An 18,040-nucleotide genomic window follows, 5' to 3' on the forward strand; every position below is an offset into this window, starting at 1 on the left:
TAAGGTTGACTTACAACCACCACTATAAGGGATTGTTTGGACTGATACAAGGTGCCCCCAGAATTGGAGACATCATATATCAGGCCAACTTCTCACAGTTGGGACCCAGGAAGGGGGTGGTTACACCCCTTTTCCTTTGTAAAGTATCGTGCCAGAGCTGGGGCTGGAGTGCCCCAGCACCGTTTTGAACTGGGCTTTGCCTGGGACACCTTGTGCGCCCCAGGCAGTGTCTATTTTCATTCAGCCCTCCCTGCCCCAATCCACTATCTCCTGTCTGGGATGGTGTAACACCTACCGGTGACAGGAAACCTTTTGTCCAGGCCTACCCTGCCGGAGTTTTGGTCAGCAGCAGGAGGCCAGACTTGTGTCTGTGGCAGCAGCATCCATTTTGTGATGCTGAGGCTCTGGTTAGTTTTAACCGCGTTTAAGGAAAGTAACAGGTCTTCTCCCTCTAGGAGGGTGGAATGCTACCCCAGTCACCAGGACTGGCGAGGGGGTAGTATTCCAAAGCGTATGGCACCTTACACGACATGTTTTGATAAAGCCAAACCATAGTTAGCATTTGACCGCAAGGTTCTTAATGTACTTAAGAGTATATGGTATGGCAATATCCCAGAACAGCTATAAGGACATGGTTCCGAAAGCTGCAGACAGGCTTAGCTCATGCTAGAGCACAATCTCACATAAAACCAAGCACTCTGCCTCCAGGATTGTTAAGGCCTGCCATAGGACTGACTTATAGGTGTATATGTGTCCAGATATAGGTTTAGACATAGGTATACTATATCTAAGCAAGGGGTGATTACACGACCTTGCCCCAGCTGAGTGATCAGCCAGTTGTGTCAGTTTGGATGGCCAGCCAGGGGTGGCAAAAGATATGCTGCAGCCCCTGGTAGGCCTTGGATACACCTATGCCCTGGGTACCTATAGTACACTGTACAGGGTGACCCAATCCCAATTGGTGATGTACCTAAAGTACATGGTTGTGAATTTAGAGAGAGAACAGCAGGGCTGTGGGTCTGATTAGCAGGCCACAGCCACATTAAGTCGAAAACCAGTGAAGCAAAAAGCAAAAAGTGGGGTGACCATAGGAAAGCAGACTCTACTCTCCTACACCGGGGCTACAGCATCTAAGGTAAGTTCTGAGGGCTCACTAGTGTCCCAAAAATAGCTCCACAATCCTTTGTTGGAGCAGGTAACCAGCCCTGCTGTTCCAATAAAAGACTCGCCCTTGTACCGGTCCTCACTCTCCTTTTGTGGCAAATTCTCCAGTGCGAGCCCTGCTACTTTCCTGTTGGACTGGAGTAATTTCTGTCTCCTTATTCCCAGGTGAGCGAATACTAGTATCTGTCTTGGAGGGAGTTTTAGCCAATCCGGGAACCCCTTCGCTATGGCTGGCGAAGTAGAGTCACTTCCAATAAGCGCCGCCTCTCCCCTCGCTGTACACCAGGAACTCGGCCCTGGTCTGCCAATAGGAGGGGCATAAGCACGCTGCAATTGCTGTTTCTATCAAATTTACGAGTTAGGCGGGCTTCAATGTTGCTGTACTTTGACCTCTTCTGTTTCACAAGTAGTGTGTGCTCCTGTGTACTCCTATGGTTCAGCGAATGGTGCTTGGTATTCCTTGGTGCACAGATAAACCAAGCACTGAGTGTACACTGGACAGCAAAGGAGGCGTAGCAGGCTCGAGTGGGCTTGCGAGGGAGAGCTTGCACCGGCCGCAAGCCGCACCCAGTCCTAGATAACCCGCTTCCACGTACCGGCAACTCAAACTCCCTGCAACTAGATCTAAACTAACTGCCTCATGCTCCCACAATCCTGCTTGCCACCACTACCCCTTGCCTCCTGCCACTTGACCCGCACCTCGCTGGCTTACTGACGGCTGCTGTTGACCCTTCGGGGGTGGCTGAGGCTCTCAGTAGGTGAGCCCCGTCCGACACGACTGCTGGTTCCTTGCCCTGCTACGCCGGGAGTTTAAGCATCAGGCCAGCATCCTCAACAAACAGGGGCCCCCGGCTATTCACACCGGCTGCTCTGGTGGGGTTTAGTCAGGTTTTAGGAGCAAGGCAGTCACGATGCAGGCCCACAACAGGAGCCAAGCGAAGGTCATCCAGTACCAATGTGTCCACTCAGCGGGGTAGCGGCTCACGCTCCGGGAGCAGGGCTGCCCTTGACCAATATCGCATAACCTATGTTTTCTCATAACATATCACATACTTGTAAATTTGTGTGATGGGATAAGAATCTAATGGTGCCTGGTCCATAGGTGGAGGATACACAGTGTGAGATGGCTTTTGTGTGTGGTTTTGTTCCCTAGGACAGCTTAATGCAAGCTAAACCTTTCACATGAATCATTGTGCTGTTTATGCAGCACTGCAATCTTTGAAGAAATATATGCCTGGATTGTCCTTTGTGCAGTCTGGAAGCTTGTAAACGATTCCTTTAAGATTCTGTTTTTAACTGTTTTCTTGAAAATGCAAAAAATACCTTATTGGATAGAGTCCTTAAATCCCACTAGACGTTAAACAAAAAGATTATCTGTTTTCTGTTCATTAGAAGCAACTAAAACCATGCAGAAATTGTAGACCAAGTTTTGACAGGTAATTTAGATGAGGAATAGTGCCAATATCATACTTGTCCGTTAAGGTGTTTCATAACACTTCAATATGGCCTGTATTTGTAATTAAATATATGCACTGTAACTTACCTTTCATGTGTTAGATGATGAACAAGTTCTTGCCAATGTCTGCTGGAACTTAAATCTACTTTATACATCCCTCTGATGTGCTGAATCACCTTTTTCCGTTCTAGCCCTTGTGACAAGCACACTGCCTGGGTAATCTCTCCAGCTATTTTGGAAATCTCCTTTGTCTTTGCATCAAGACTCTGAAAAAGACTATGAAAGAATGTTTACAACTAAAAAGATTAGAATTAAGACAATGAAATATATGTATAATTATTTGTCTTAAAGTAACAATAATAAGTGTGCCAGTGGCACTTATGGTGGCATCAGAATAAAATATGTCAAACCGACACTGCATCTATTGACTTATTTAAACCTATGTATAGATGTCATCTCTTTGAAATGAACTAGAAAAACACCAAACAGACACAAATATAAAAGGAGCTGGAAAGGAAACACACCCAAAAAATAGAAACATATAGCCAGACAACTAAGAGTGGATAAAACCTGTTGTTCACTCCATGGTCACCTGCGGAGCAAAAACAGCCAGGTCCTCTCATATGAGGCGCTTTCAAAAGCATGGATCATCCATGATAAGATGCTTAGTTTCATTATGAGATCTGTGTATAATGAGCTTGCTTTCTAGATTGTGCTGGCTTATTATTAGAACTTTCCACACAGCTCTTACATTTTGAACAGATCTCATTGAAACGGTATGATCAGCCTTATTTTCCCCATACTGGATTGTGCCTATATTGTTGTCCACATCATTACTTTCATTATAGAAACACATAGTTTTCATTTAGAGCCCTATCATCAGCAAACAGTATGTCACCACCATTAAACAGGAACGCTACCAGTGATAAACTCTATTAAGCCTGTCCCCTCAACATCATGCACCTTTTGTTAGATCACATCTGATACTGACTAGTATATTAGTGGAATTGTCTCACCCATTAATGGCCCTAACCAATCAGGCAGTAACATTCAGTTCCAGAGCAGCCACCAACCATTTCTTCATGAATTGCGTCATGAGCTAGAATATATTTAGATATGGAATTGGCTAGTTTACGACCCGGAAGTGCAGAAATTATGGACACATGTATCCCGGCAAAAATTTGACTAAGGACGATAAGCTGTATTTTACGGTCGGCCCGTGTAAGTAACGGGCAAGTTGTTGCATGTAATACTTATGCAAATCTGATTTGTTGCCATAGAGCGCTTGTTAAATTTCTCGTTTGTTTTGTGTTTGAAGAGTTGTCGTGGTGGGACTTGTATGAACGCTCAAAAACAGAAGAATGTCACATGTAATTGTTTGACGAATCCCGTCTATTTTAGTAAGACCAGAGAATATACCTAATGTATATGCTTTACCAGTCCAGTTTTTATCCTTGAAAATGGCGCCAAATATCTGTCCTTTGTAATTATTCAGGAAGTAATGTCTTCCATACACAGCTTTAGTGTACCGCAGACAGTGCTGGATTTGTTAAAAATTACTCAGGGCACTTATACATATGGGGCCAAGGTGTGGCAGAGGAAAGGGGTGGAGTCCTTTGGGACGGAGTTTGAAAACCGCAGTCTGACAGTCAATTTATACATGCGTTTAAAAAAAAAATACTTAAACAAGTTGATAACATGGACATTTGTGACAGTAAATCTGTTCTGGATGACTTAATTTGTCACAAAAAGGCTGCATTTTTTAAAAAGTATTTCACAGGGTTAAGTCCTCTGTTGCAGATATCATTCTGTACCCAATACTTTTGAAGAGATTAAAGCAGTGGTAAAATGACTATACTAGTTAGCACAGTCATGGGAGTGTTCTTTGTTTTGTCGAGCCACAGATTTGTCTCCACAGCCACCGAGAGACTTAGTACATGTGTGATATCCTGTCTATTGTAGGATCCTTGACTCTGTAACTTACCCTGTTGTATAGTTTTCTTTTCTTTTCAGTCTCTTCATGTAAAGCACCCTTGCAATATCCTCCCTATTGTATGACCCTCTATTCTGTACAATGTTCCTATGTACAGCTTTCACCCCCTCCCTCGCACATTCCCCTTCGACACCCTGCCTACCGCATGACCCTTGATTCTGTATAGCCCTCCAATGTATTGCTATCATGTGATTACCGTCCTTTCTGTATTACTCTATGAACCTGTAAAGCGCTCTGATACCCTCACGGCTCAAGTTCGCGCTCTGTAAAACATTAAAATAAATAAATAAAAAATGCCAGGTTGGATTTGAGTGTTGATACTGGTGTGTGGGGAAATGCAGTCTGTGACTCAGAAACAGCCTGAGAGCCCACACAAGATGACAAGTACAAGTGAAGTCCCTGTACCTAAGTGAGGAAGAGTGAGCAAATCAATGGGCCAGAAAGAAGATGATGGCATGTGTGGCTCCACATATGGTGAATCGCTACTGATGTACAATGATGATGAAGGTGGCAGCACCGGTGAAGGTACACAGCATGCTCAATGGAAAAATAAGGTATGTGGCACCAAACAGAACTTTTAATTTAACAGTTGATTTGTTTCACATGTATTTCCTTGCACTGCACTTGTGTTTGCTATGTTTCTTTGCTATGGTGGATTGTTGTTGTAGGAGCACTTGAAATTTCTTTTTGGATGGGGGCATGTCGCTAGAGAAGGAGACATGGATAGACACTGCCTATGACCATAAGAGACCACTGAAGAGGAGAGAATACACTAATGGAAAAGAAAACAGAGCGAGGCATGTGAGGAAGCAAGAGAGTATCATCAACTGACTGCCTTAGCATGTTGTTGACAATGACAACGGTAGCTCCGACAAGTATGGAAGCAAGAACAGAAGTTACCCTGGGCCTCACTCAGCTAGGCATGGTATGTTACCAACATAATATTTTATTGCAAACTTGTTTTATTTTACTCTGTGTGATTATGGGTGGTGAAAGCATGACAGAAAGCTCTTACAACATTTTTCTGATGAGACGTATTTTAAACTTTATTTGAGACAAGGGGAGGCAAATCAATGCAAGAACCGGACTTTTTCTTTCCTACTCAAAGTTATTTTTAGAGTACTACTTGAAAGTGTCCTCTGCTTCAGACTTCCAACACCTCAAATGCTACCTGTACATTGTCCAGACTTGGTTGTCGAGCGTCTACCTGAAGCTCAATCTAACCAAGACAGAAAGATAGGTTACTTACCTGTAATCATAGTTCTCTCCAGGGGTATACTCATGAAAGTCATAAGCACTGAATAGTCCTACCCATGGACTTACCCCGGACTATTTACAAAAAAATGAAATGCTTAAAAATATATATAATAATGCATGTTTAACCAAATGTAAGGACCAGTCCAGTATACACATACATAGGTATATATATACTAGCAGCCCGTTCCGACATTGTCCAGGGATGAAATGTTATGTGTGTAATGTTTGTAATGTTAAATTGTAATTGTATTGTAAAATTTCACGTTATACAGTCTTTCACGTTAAGGTGTGTAGGGTGAGAGTGCACTGCGTGATCCCGTGCTTGCGAGGGCTGTTTTGAGGCCCCGTCTGAGGCCCGGAGTAAAAGTCAATTGTGAAGTGTCTTTTATCATTTTGTACGCTGCCTGCCTTCAGTGTCCGCTGGAGCCGTTAAAGCGTCAATGTCGCGGTGAGTGAATGTGTCGCTTGTGCGCCCCTTTATTATTTTTCTTCATGCAGCCACTTGTGAGAAATGTAACATAAGTAAATGAGTGAATGTTAATTTACTTACTGAAAAATAGTCGGTGGTATGTCAAGGATCTGTGAATGCGGCGCAGCTTGTTGTTTGTCTATGTACGTGTGAGAAGTGATTCGAACGTCGGTGTCGAAAGCCGGCCCTTTATTTTTTTGTAATTGTAGTGCACCCCCTGTGACAACGGTGACGCCCAATAAGTTATTGGCGCACTATATATCAGTAATGTTGCGTCATGAGAAGGGCAAGTTGGAGCGTGAATGTGCGCGCACATTGCTTGCGCAAGCCACGCCCCTTTTTATTTTAATTGTGGTTTATCCCCGTGTGACAACGGTAACGCTTATGCCCACAAAGGTTGGTTCGCAGTATATATGATTAACGGCGAATGTGGCGCACCTTGGTGTTTGTAAACGGACGTGTGAGAAGTGATTTGAACGCCAAGGTGGATCGTGAATGGAAAGGCGCGGTACTGAATGACGCGGCCATTTTTTATTTAATTTGTGGCACGCCCCTATGAAAACGCTGTTGTGCCATGCCCCTCTGAGAACGGTGCACGCCCACAAAGTAATAATGTGTGTACTTTGACACGCCCACGCTAACGCCCACAAGGGACTACTTTACCCCTAAGGTTATTTGACCTTTATGGTGGCCAGCTCTCTCTTTATAATAGTAGTATAGATATATATAGGTGTATATATATATATATATATATATATATATATATATATATATATTAATTACCTACTGGCGGTCGCCAGTAGGTATATATAGTTAGGATTATTTGTCTATGGAACTTTTGAAAATTCCATGTCTAATAACTTTGGCGTTTGTGGACGGAATCGGCTGAAATTTTCAGGAAAATGGCACATTTTGTTTCTGAGCAGCCCCTGAAAATTTGGGGGGGTTTCCTCAAGGGGGGTCCCAAAACGCGTTTTTCCCATGTTAATTTCCATAGGGCCTTTGGCCTCACTTTTAGCTCGAACGGCTGAATGGATTTGCACAAAACTTGGCAAAATTGTAGGGACTGTTAGCCCGATGTGCCTTTGCTAGGTCTCAATATATGTGCTCCAGTGGATTTTGAGAAATTAACGTTCAAAACAAGATATATATCTGTAACAGCGCTCCGGGCAGCGCTCCGGTTCGCGTACTTTTCGCGAAACGGAACTTTGCGATGCAAAGCTGATTGGCTCCCCGGTGTCTGTAAACATTCTAAACAGTCCGTAGCGGCCGCCATCTTGTCTCTCGGTAGGATCGAGAGACAAGAGGAGGCCAAAACGAAGGGGGAAATGACCATAAGGGGGCATAGTAGATCCTCCCTGACCCCCTAGGTTTGATGAGGAGGTTTTAAAAGGGCCCCGCGGGGCAAAAATTTTTTTTTTTATTTTTTATTTTTTTGCGTGGGAAGCTCCCGGTTCGCGAACCGGTAAGCGGCCCGGGGAGTGTACTATGAGGAAAAAAGAATTATAGACTTTTCAAGTATTGTATGTTAATTGATTGTTTGTTTTGTTGTTTTTATTTATTTATTTTGATTAATTAAAAATGTATTGGTCAGAATTTTCATAGTTCAATAAAACTTCCAGCATTACATCATCTGGAATATCCTCAAACATGCATGTTTCTATGTCTTGTAAGCTTTCAATAAATTGTTTATCAAAAGACTCATCCATAAAATCTTCATCCAAAATTTCTTTAGTTAAAATCTCTTCTGTTGTAATGTCGAAGGAAACATTGATTTTTGCGTGGTCCCCTTCCAATTTTTTGCTGTAAATTGCATAAAAAAATAATTATATTAGAAGAGTTAGGGCACTGTTGGGTTTAAGTTCAGACAGGTAGTTCTGTTTTTTTAACAGTGAAGTTAAAGTAAGTAAATTCATAATTATAGCAGAGAAGTGTAAGTCAATCAATAAATATAACAGAGGAGCCTATCTGTATCTATAACTATAGCAGGGGGACAGTAAATAATTATCAAAAAACGTTTTTACAAATTAATTTAAAGTGCCACTTACAAATTATCAATTTACTTTACAGGGAGGTGAAAAGGCTCTTGAAATGTAGTTCAGGAAGTAGTAGTGAAAATGGCTGTGTTTCCTTCTCTTCTTTTATATATATTCAGGTACATAACCAATCAAATGTCAGGAAAAAAAAAATTGAAAATGAAAGTAACATTTTCATTGGTTGTCAATTCCAACACTTCAGATGTGTTTTGTGAAGTAATTTACCTCAGGGTATTTAGATAGGTCTACAGGCTAAATGGCTAAATGGAATTCCAAACAAATTTATGAAAATGGCAGGGAATGGTATGTAGTATGAGCTAATCTATATTTGGTGAAAGTGTTTCCAGTCGTTTTTCTGTAAATTACTTTCCCACCTTTTTTGATGGACCGCTTCCCGGGGAGCTCCCCGGTACGCGAACCAGCAGCGTTACGGGAGTCCACCATTTTGTGTTTCAGACCTTTTTTGATGGACCGCTTCCCGGGGAGCTCCCCGGTACGCGAACCAGCAGCGTTACGGGAGTCCACCATTTTGTGTTTCAGACGAATTAAGATACAAGATGGAGGGCAAATAATGTTCAGAATGGGTAGAAGGGGGCACGGTAGACGTATCTTGACCCCCTAGGTTTTCTGAGGGTGGCTGAGGAGGCCCATATGTGCGGGAAAAAAACATTTTTTTTAGAAATTTTGCGCGGTTAGCTTCCGGTTCGCGTACCGGGTAGCGCTCCGGGGAGCGTAGTTTGTTGAAAATTAGAGAAAAAAGTTAGAGTAAAATAATAATTGTGAGTGATCAGATGTAGGGTAGCTCTGAGAAGAGCTTTTGGGTTTATGGTACATTTGGGTACTTATAAGTAGGTACCAATGCACAGTCTTAAATTCAAAATGAAAATTCTGTTGCCCTCATCTGAGAAGTGAACTCCATCTCCTCTGTAGATATCTGGCATGCAGTAACGCAAGTTATTGTTATACATGGAGCCCATTCCATGGTCTCTCATGTAAGCTGAAACAGATTTGTTTACATGCTTCCTCGACTTCTCAATTTGTGGACAAAATTGGTTTGACCACCTCCATTTCTGTCTTTGGTATATATTTGAATATACCAAGGCAGTTTGAGGAAAAAGTGCCATTAATTGCTCAAAGGTGTCCTTTAAAAGCATTTCCAGACCTACCCCAGTCAAAGTGCCCAAATCATTACCTCCACAGTGCACGATTAACAGGTCAGGTTTTGGCAAATGCATAAAGGTTTTCACCAATGGTATCAATTGGTGACATTTTAATCCTCTGTGGCCCAACCACTTAATTTCCACATCTTGTAAATTGAGGTTAAGTAAATTTCTGTTCTCAGCATACCTTTGAGCCCAGTAGATGTAACTATGTCCAACAATCCAGACATAAAACATGGTGAGAGAAGGTTGTGCTGCAGTCAGATGAAGTGTGGTAATGAAAGGGCAGTTGTAACAGTAGGAGTTTGTAAAGAAAAAAAACTATGGAGTTTCAGTGCTAATGATTCATTAGCAGTGATTGGTGGATTTCCATTTCTGAAAACAGAAAGTTAGGATGCATGAATGTGTTCTTTGAAAGATGTAATTTGAATGGTCAAGAAAAAATCATTTAATGAAAGATTGCACTGGATACGCAGGTGCACTGAGAGTTCAGAGTTCAATTGAAACATTGTTGTGTGAACTTGCAAACATCAGAGGTCTATCAGGAGGTGGTTGCTAAGCAAAAAAGGTAGAGAGGGTAGAGGGGGGAAGGGTTTTGATTTGAAAAAAATGAGGGAAGAGTTTTGATTGGCTAATATGAGAGATATGTGTAATGAATATCAGCATTTCTGTGCTTTCTATAGCTGCAGCCTCTGGAGTGCATACTCTTTGTTCTGCTGAAGACAATTTGGTGTATTTCTGAGACTGTTTTGAAACTCATAAAGTATTTGTTAAGGTGAGAAGATTTATTTAATTTAGATACAGAATAGTATGATTTAAGGAGAAAATTATGGAGAAAGTTGTGTTTTTAAAATGTTGCTTTGTCTCAAGTGTTTTAAAAATAGATTTTGTTTCTTTGAGAAATTGTCATTGGAGATAATGTGAAGTATTAGTACTGACAGGGTGTTTTTGTACATAGGAGCTGTGCAGTGTTTTGAAATTATGACTTGAAAATCGTTTTTGAGGAAAAGAAATTCTTTTAAAATTTTTCACAAGGAAATAATGGTGTCTGCTTCTTTATAAGGCATTTGAGTGTCTCTGATGTTATTTTTCCCATTTTAATTGAAGAGCTTTCTCCGTGGGGCAAGTTTCTTGTAAATATGCTCCCACCTGTGCTTGGAAAATTTAGATTTTGATTCTTTGAGTTACATAGCCATGTTAAAAATGACCAAAAAATGGTGCAAAGGCAATCAAAAAACGCTTTCATGTGTCTTAAGGACATTTTAAGTCATTTCCTCTTGAATGTAGGTATACAATTGATTTATATGTTGTGTTTAAAATCGTTTTTTTAAATCAATTACATTTCTGGATATGTACTGCTAGAGCTTCATAGGTTGTTTGGGGCATATTTATAAGGCATTTGAGTGTCTATGATGTTATTTTTCCCATTTAAATTGAAGAGCTTTCTCCGTGGGGCAAGTTCCTTGTAAATATGCTCCCGCCTGTGCTTGGCAAATTTAGATTTTGATTCTTGGAGTTACATAGCCATGTTAATAGTGACCCAAAAATGGTGCAAGGGCAATCAAAAAACGCTTTCATGTGTCTTAAGGACATTTTAAGTCATTGTCTCTTGAATGTAGGTATACAATTGATTTATATGTTGTGTTTAAAAACGTTTTTTGAAATCAATTACATTTCTGGATATGTACTGCTAGAGCTTCATAGGTTGTTTGGGGCATATTTATAAGGCATTTGAGTGTCTATGATGTTATTTTTCCCATTTAAATTGAAGAGCTTTCTCCGTGGGGCAAGTTTCTTGTAAATATGCTCCCACCTGTGCTTGGCAAATTTAGATTTTGATTCTTGGAGTTACATAGCCATGTTAAAAGTGACCCAAAAATGGTGCAAGGGCAATCAAAAAACACTTTCATGTGTCTTAGGGCATTTTAAGTCACTGAGGAAACACAGGTGATGTGATTGTGAAATGAGGAAAAGAAACTCTACATTTTTCAATTACATCACTAGTGTTTCCTAAGTTTACGAATGACATTGTGCAGATGAAGTTTAGGTCTGTCCACGGACACAAAAGAGGTCTGGCCTTTGTTCAAGAGTGAAGTGGACATGACTTACTTCATTGGTAGGCCTTCACATGTATTATCTCCTCTGTATTCTTCAACAAGCGTAAATCTCATCTGCAAGCGTGAGTAGGCCTCACCTCAAACAAACCTCTGGATAGGCCACACCTTATTGTCATCCTGAATCAAGCATTTTAAGTCACTGAGGAAACACAGGTGATGTGATTGTGAAATGAGGAAAAGAAACTCTACATTTTTCAATTACATCACTAGTGTTTCCTAAGTTTACGAATGACATTGTGCAGATGAAGTTTAGGTCTGTCCACGGACACAAAAGAGATCTGGCCTTTGTTCAAGAGTGAAGTGGACATGACTTACTTCATTGGTAGGCCTTCACATGTATTATCTCCTCTGTATTCTTCAACAAGCGTAAATCTCATCTGCAAGCGTGAGTAGGCCTCACCTCAAACAAACCTCTGGATAGGCCACACCTTATCGTCATCCTGAATCAATCATTTAAAATGTTAGGGACAGATTTATGATAGGTGTATGCCTGTTTTGTACCACTGTGGGTCACTTTTGTGACGCAGTGGTGGTGCAAAAGATGTGCTATGTGGCGACATATTTACAACTTGATGCATCTAGGCAGATGTGTCATGCTGTAAAGTCCTGTGCCACATGAAACCTGCGTCAGGTTTCATATAGGTGTTTTGTTGCAGGGTGGGCATTCAACAATTTTACTATTATAGTCTCTGAGATTTGTGTCTTAGTCTGCAACATCTCATTGTTGTTCTCTTTTTTTAAAGATAACGACAACATCAAGCATGAGTGATAATGAGCAATCAGTTGATCTCGATCTTATCGTTGAACTTGTCATTGAAACGTCAGTGGAAGTAGATCCCTTACATCATTTAAATCCTGAGGATGATGAAGAATATGATGAGAATGCCGATTTGTCAGAATTGTTTGACTTAGGGTGGGAAGCTGATCTGCTTGAGCCTATGTAGTAAACCGTTTCATTTAAAATTAAACAAAAGTTCAAAAATAGTTTGTGTGTAGTGTCTATTAAAATAATCAAATATGCTCATAAAATTAGTTCAGATTCACATATAAAACAACACAGCTAAAATGTAGAAGCATTCAATTTCTTTGCAAAATTTGCCAATGCACTAAAAATTGTTCTATGTTAAAATAATATGTAGGGTGTTAAGTTTTTGATGACCGTTATTGATTTACTGTTTGGTAATAGTGGTTAATAACATTTTTTATTATGTTTTACCACAGATTCAACTGCAGATCATTTCAAAATTTGAAAATGCCAACTAAGAATCGAATTAGAAAGGCTACAAAACGTCAAAGACAGCAGGTTCATCTATTACTGCAGCAGTCCGCTACAAAAAAAACTTGTCAAGTCACCAAGAAAGCTCCGGGTAAGACCACAAAATCATTCATAAGAAATATTTGTAGTAAAAAAAGTATTTCTACAGAAAATGTTTCAGTCCAGAAAAAGAGAAGCAATTTAAACGGAAAGGAAAGACCAATCAAAAATGTTACTGCTAGAGCAAGAGATAACTCTGTGCATGATAGTAGAAGGAAACAACAGTTTAGGGACATTCGAAAACGAATGATCCGCAACAGGATAATAGTCAATTTGTTAAAAAATATTAAGAAAGGCCAACAGAAAGTGGCATTTTATAAGAAAAAGAAAAATGTAGAGAAAATTATTGATCAGGCTTTCGAAATTAAGCGAAAGTTATTTATTTTGGTAATCAATAGAATTAGGAAACTAAACAAGGTAATTTCTGATTTCAAATCAAATAGTAGATGGAAGAGAGTAGTTAATCGTAGTAATTTTTGTGAAGTTTTTTCCGGAGAATGGATGCATAGTTCAAGTTGTGAGGCATTTTTTAATGAGGAGAGTTATTTCCAGGATAATGATTTGGTGCTTGCAGTTGACACCAGTGGTCGAGCTTATGAAGTGAAAGATGGTTGTCCAGTTGAAAAAGAAAAACTTGTGACAACAGAGACAGAAGAGGTGTTAGGTAATGAGGTTTTAGGAAGACGTCCTAAGGGTCCTGTGTACATTTGGAAGTGTAGTAGTATTTGCAGTGTGCGACAGGATTCCATCAATTTGCTTTGTGATTTTGTATGGACATTTAATAAGAAAAGTTTAAAGCAGAAAATGAAGTTGTTGCAAGAATTAGATCCTTGCAGAGTGAGAGAAGTGACAGGTTTGCATGGTCATTCACTGGCTTGTCTTTCCAGTAGAGTATGCCAGAGTGTTTTTCATCATTTCAGGATGCTAGCAGTGCATCATAATAAAGTGAGGAAATTAGTGAGAATGTTGTATTATGCTAAGAGTCCAGCAATTATGCTTAAACAATTATGCGCTGCTCTTTTCCATGGTTCTGAAATAGATGTGAAGAATATTTGTGAAGAAATTGAGTTTTGTTACTTTGGAAGTAAAGATGAGAATGTTCAAATTGACCCAGAAGTAGAGGGTAATGTTGAAGATAATGTACAGGTTTCTAGTACAGATAATTTTCAGAAGGAAATTGCTACGTTTCAGGTGAAATCAAGTGAGAGGCCTAATTTCACTTGTGTGTGTTGTCGACGCACTTATTATAAGAATCAGATTAAGTTAGTGGATTTATATGCAAAAAGTGAAAGGGAAAATAATAGTGAATGGAAGGATTTCGCAACATACTTGATGGTAGAAAATTGTTTTGATTTGGGATCGGATCAACGTGTGTGTACTTATTGTTGTAACAAATTAAACCAAAACCAGATGCCTGCTAGGGCGGTTCATAATAATCTGGAATTGGTTGAGATTCCTTCTGAATTGAAGGATTTAAATACTTATGAATCTATTTTGATTCAAAGTATCCATCCCTTTCAGGCTATTGTAAGAATGGAGCCAAAGACAGGGAAGTTGCCTCCATCAGATTTACAGAGAGGATTAAAGGGAAGAGTTGTTTATTTGCCTCTAGATTTGAACAAAAACATTAACACAATTGGAGTAGAAAAAGTGGAAGAGGAACCTCTGGTTATCTTAGTTAATGGGGTTCCGACAAAGAATAAGAAAATATGGCAAGATTTAGTGGATGTTAGGAAAGTCAAAAAGGCAACATTGTATTTGAAAAAAAATAATAAGTACTATAAGAATGTATATGTTGCAGAAGAGGAAGTAAGTGATGAAGAGGATAGCGATTTGTGTGCTGGCCAAATTGAGAAAGTAGAAGCCTCTAAAAGTGAAGAAATATATGAACATTATAGTGTTCATCCTTTGCATTACAAGGAAGTCATGGGGAATGCTATTGAGTTGTTTCAAATGAAACAAGCCAAAGGGAGTCCCATTAGTGTTTGGGAGGAAAGTTTGGAAGCTCGGTGTTTCCCACAGCTATTTCCAACAGGTCAAGGAGGAAGATATGATGACCGACCTCATCAAATTCCTGCTTCTGAATACCGGACTTTACGATTGTATGCAGAAGATGCTAGGTTTCGACAATGCATTCCCTATTTGTTTCATCTCCTGTTTGAAAGCGATCTGTCTGGACTGTCATATGCAGTGAACCACATCTTGAAAAGTGGTATACAGATGCGAAACATCTCGGCAAGTGACTTTATGGATAAAGTCAATGTCCAAGACAGTATTTTGGATTCTCACCTAATTAATCTCATGGCGTGTCAGTGTGGTACTAATGAGTACTGGTACCGTCGTCATGGTGATTTAAAATGTATGCTGAGGAACTTAGGAACTCCCACATGGTTCCTCACTCTGAGCTGTGCCGAGTATGGCTGGGAAGACTTACTTGAATTTCTACGAGAGGCAAATGGAAACATTGAAAACATCGAATTCAAGACACCCGGAGAACTGTGCTCTTTGGATCCAGTCAATGTATGCAGGTACTTCAATCATAGATTTGAAGCTATGATGTCTTTCATCATGAATAAGAAGAATCCACCTCTTGGAGAGGTGTTGGATTTCTTCTGGAGAAAGGAGTACCAAGCAAGAGGTGCTCCTCATATACATATGCTGCTGTGGATCAAGGATGCACCTACATTTGGAACAGATCCGGATGACTTAGTGATGAGTTTCATAGAACAGTATTCTACGTGTGCTGTTCCAAACGCAAAGGAGAAGAAAAGCCTAAGAGAACAAGTTCTAAGTTTCCAAAGCCATCGTTGTGGAAAGTACTGTTGTCGTAAATTTAGAAACAAGGACAAGTTCTACACCAAATGTCATTTCAACTTTCCACGACCGGTGATTTGTAAAGGAAGAGTAAACAGTTTGATGTCTTCTCTGCGACATAATGCGACGAGGAAATCACCCAAAAATACATACAATTTGAAAAGGAACGAAGAGTCCAAGTACATCAACGACTACAACCCAGTGATTTTGTCCATGTGGAATGCTAACATGGATATACAGTTTGTGGCTGACAACTGTATGGCTGTGGCTCGGTGTGTGACATCTTACATCACCAAAAAAGAAAAGACAGAATTGAAGGATATGTGGGAGGACATTTCCCATGAAAAGAGCCTCAGCAAGAAGTTGTACAGTTTCAGTCTGAAGATGTTGTCGCATCGAGAAATCGGAGCTTACGAATGTTCTGACCGGTTGTCTTCAGCAAGTCTCTATGCCAAATCCAGGAGTATCGTTTGGGCGAGTCTTGGTCTTGCTGCAACGCGTAATCGAGTTCTAAAACCTGTGCGGGAAATTGAGTATTTGGCGGAAAAGGAGCCAAACAGTACCGACATTTTGAAGACCAACATGTTGGATACATATTATCCAAATCGAAGTAGTCACCTTGAGAATGTTTGTTTGTATGAGGTTCTACAAAATTACATATTCAAGAGGAACATCAAAGAAGATATTGAGAAAGGAGTGTATGCTGTAATTGGAAGTGAGGGATGTCTGGTCAAGCAAAGAAAATGCCACTTGGTAAACCATCGAAAATTGAGTGGCGAATCTCCAGAAAAAAAGGAGTTTTTCTATTTAGCACTTTTGCAACTTTTCAAGCCTTGGCGTGCAGAAGAGGAACTGCTTGGAGATTTCCTCTGTTACGAAGACTCTTTCACTGCTGCCAAGGAGACCATAGAATGTCCTGCTTTTCCCAAATATCAAGAAATGTTGACTTTGGAAATTGAGCAGGAAGCAACGATTGCAGCCGAGATTGCCAGAGACAGTTCTCAGGACAGTCAGAGTTCTGTTTCATTGAGTCAGGATCCACTAGGAGGACCTGTTATCGAAAATGAAGCTGCCACTGCTATGAATGAAGTGGAAAGAGCCATGGCACATGCTCAGGAGGATGCGGTTAACTTAGAAGACTTGGAAAAACAACTCAACGTTGAGCAGAGGAAAATATATGACGAAGTTACCAAGCAAATTGATCATGGATTAAGTCATGAGAAGAAAGAGTGCTCGTGTACGTCGTTGAAGCCTGTCCGACTGTACGTGAGTGGAGAAGCGGGAACTGGAAAAAGTTTCCTCATTAAAGCAATTTCTTGTTATTTGCAGGAAAGGACTGAGTCATCGCTGTCTTGTGTTGTCACCGCTCCAACTGGACTGGCAGCACATAACATTAAAGGTATTACTTTGCATCGTCTACTGATGCTGCCAGTGGAGCATAACAACAAATTACAATACCACAAGTTATCTGGAGATGCTTGTTGTGAAGTTTCAAGAGTCTTGAGGAAAATGAAACTTCTTATCATTGACGAAGTAAGCATGGTTTCCAATATCATGCTTGCCTTTGTGCATTTGAGAATGCAAGAAGTTCTTAAAACTGAGTATGATGTGTTATTTGGTGGCAAACAAATCATTGTTTTCGGAGATCTTCTGCAGCTGACACCAGTGAAAGGACAACCTGTGTTCAAAATGCTCACGCATGAAGATCCCAGGAAGTGCCTAGGGAGCATTGGCAACGTCAATATATGGTTAAACTTCATTTGTGCTGAACTGCATGAAAATATGCGTCAGGCGAAGGATGAAGATTACAAGAATATTCTACAAGATGTTAGAATTGGAAAAGTGACCGAGCATGGGAAAGAAGCTTTACAAGCACGATTACTGTCAAATTTATATCCAGAACAAGACGTTGTGCCTGAGAATATTTTTCAGAAAATTACTGAGAAGAAATCCGGAATATGTTTGATGCCAACTCTTGCAGAATGTGCCATCTTCAACAACAAAATGTTGCATTTAGAAAAGCAAGAGATTATAAAACTGGAAGCTATTGACAGAATAGAGCATATGGGATCAACAATTATTTTGTCTGAGAATTTGAAATCAAAATTGGATTCATTAGAGACGACTATATCTAAAACTGCGGGTTTTGAAAAGACTTTGAATGTGTGCTTAAATTGCCGAATCATTTTGAGAAGGAATTTACATGTTGAAAGAGGTCTGGTAAATGGATCAATGGGTAATGTTGTTGATTTTGAGAAA

General features: G+C 40.2%; 1 protein-coding gene across 3 annotated transcripts in view; it reads right to left on the reverse strand.

Annotated features, from left to right (window-relative positions):
• LYST (lysosomal trafficking regulator) overlaps positions 1–18,040 on the reverse strand; it is a 4,348,576-nt gene that overhangs the window by 1,825,021 nt on the left and 2,505,515 nt on the right. For all 3 annotated transcript variants that reach the window (XM_086927077.1, XM_086927076.1, XM_086927078.1), the window contains one exon: positions 2,708–2,896. In XM_086927077.1, coding sequence (XP_086783203.1) covers positions 2,708–2,896 — 189 coding nt within the window. The remainder of the gene's footprint in view (positions 1–2,707; positions 2,897–18,040) is intronic.

This window comes from Lissotriton vulgaris, chromosome 6 (genome assembly GCF_964263255.1).
Source record: "Lissotriton vulgaris chromosome 6, aLisVul1.2, whole genome shotgun sequence".
NCBI classification, from domain to species: domain Eukaryota; kingdom Metazoa; phylum Chordata; class Amphibia; order Caudata; family Salamandridae; genus Lissotriton; species Lissotriton vulgaris.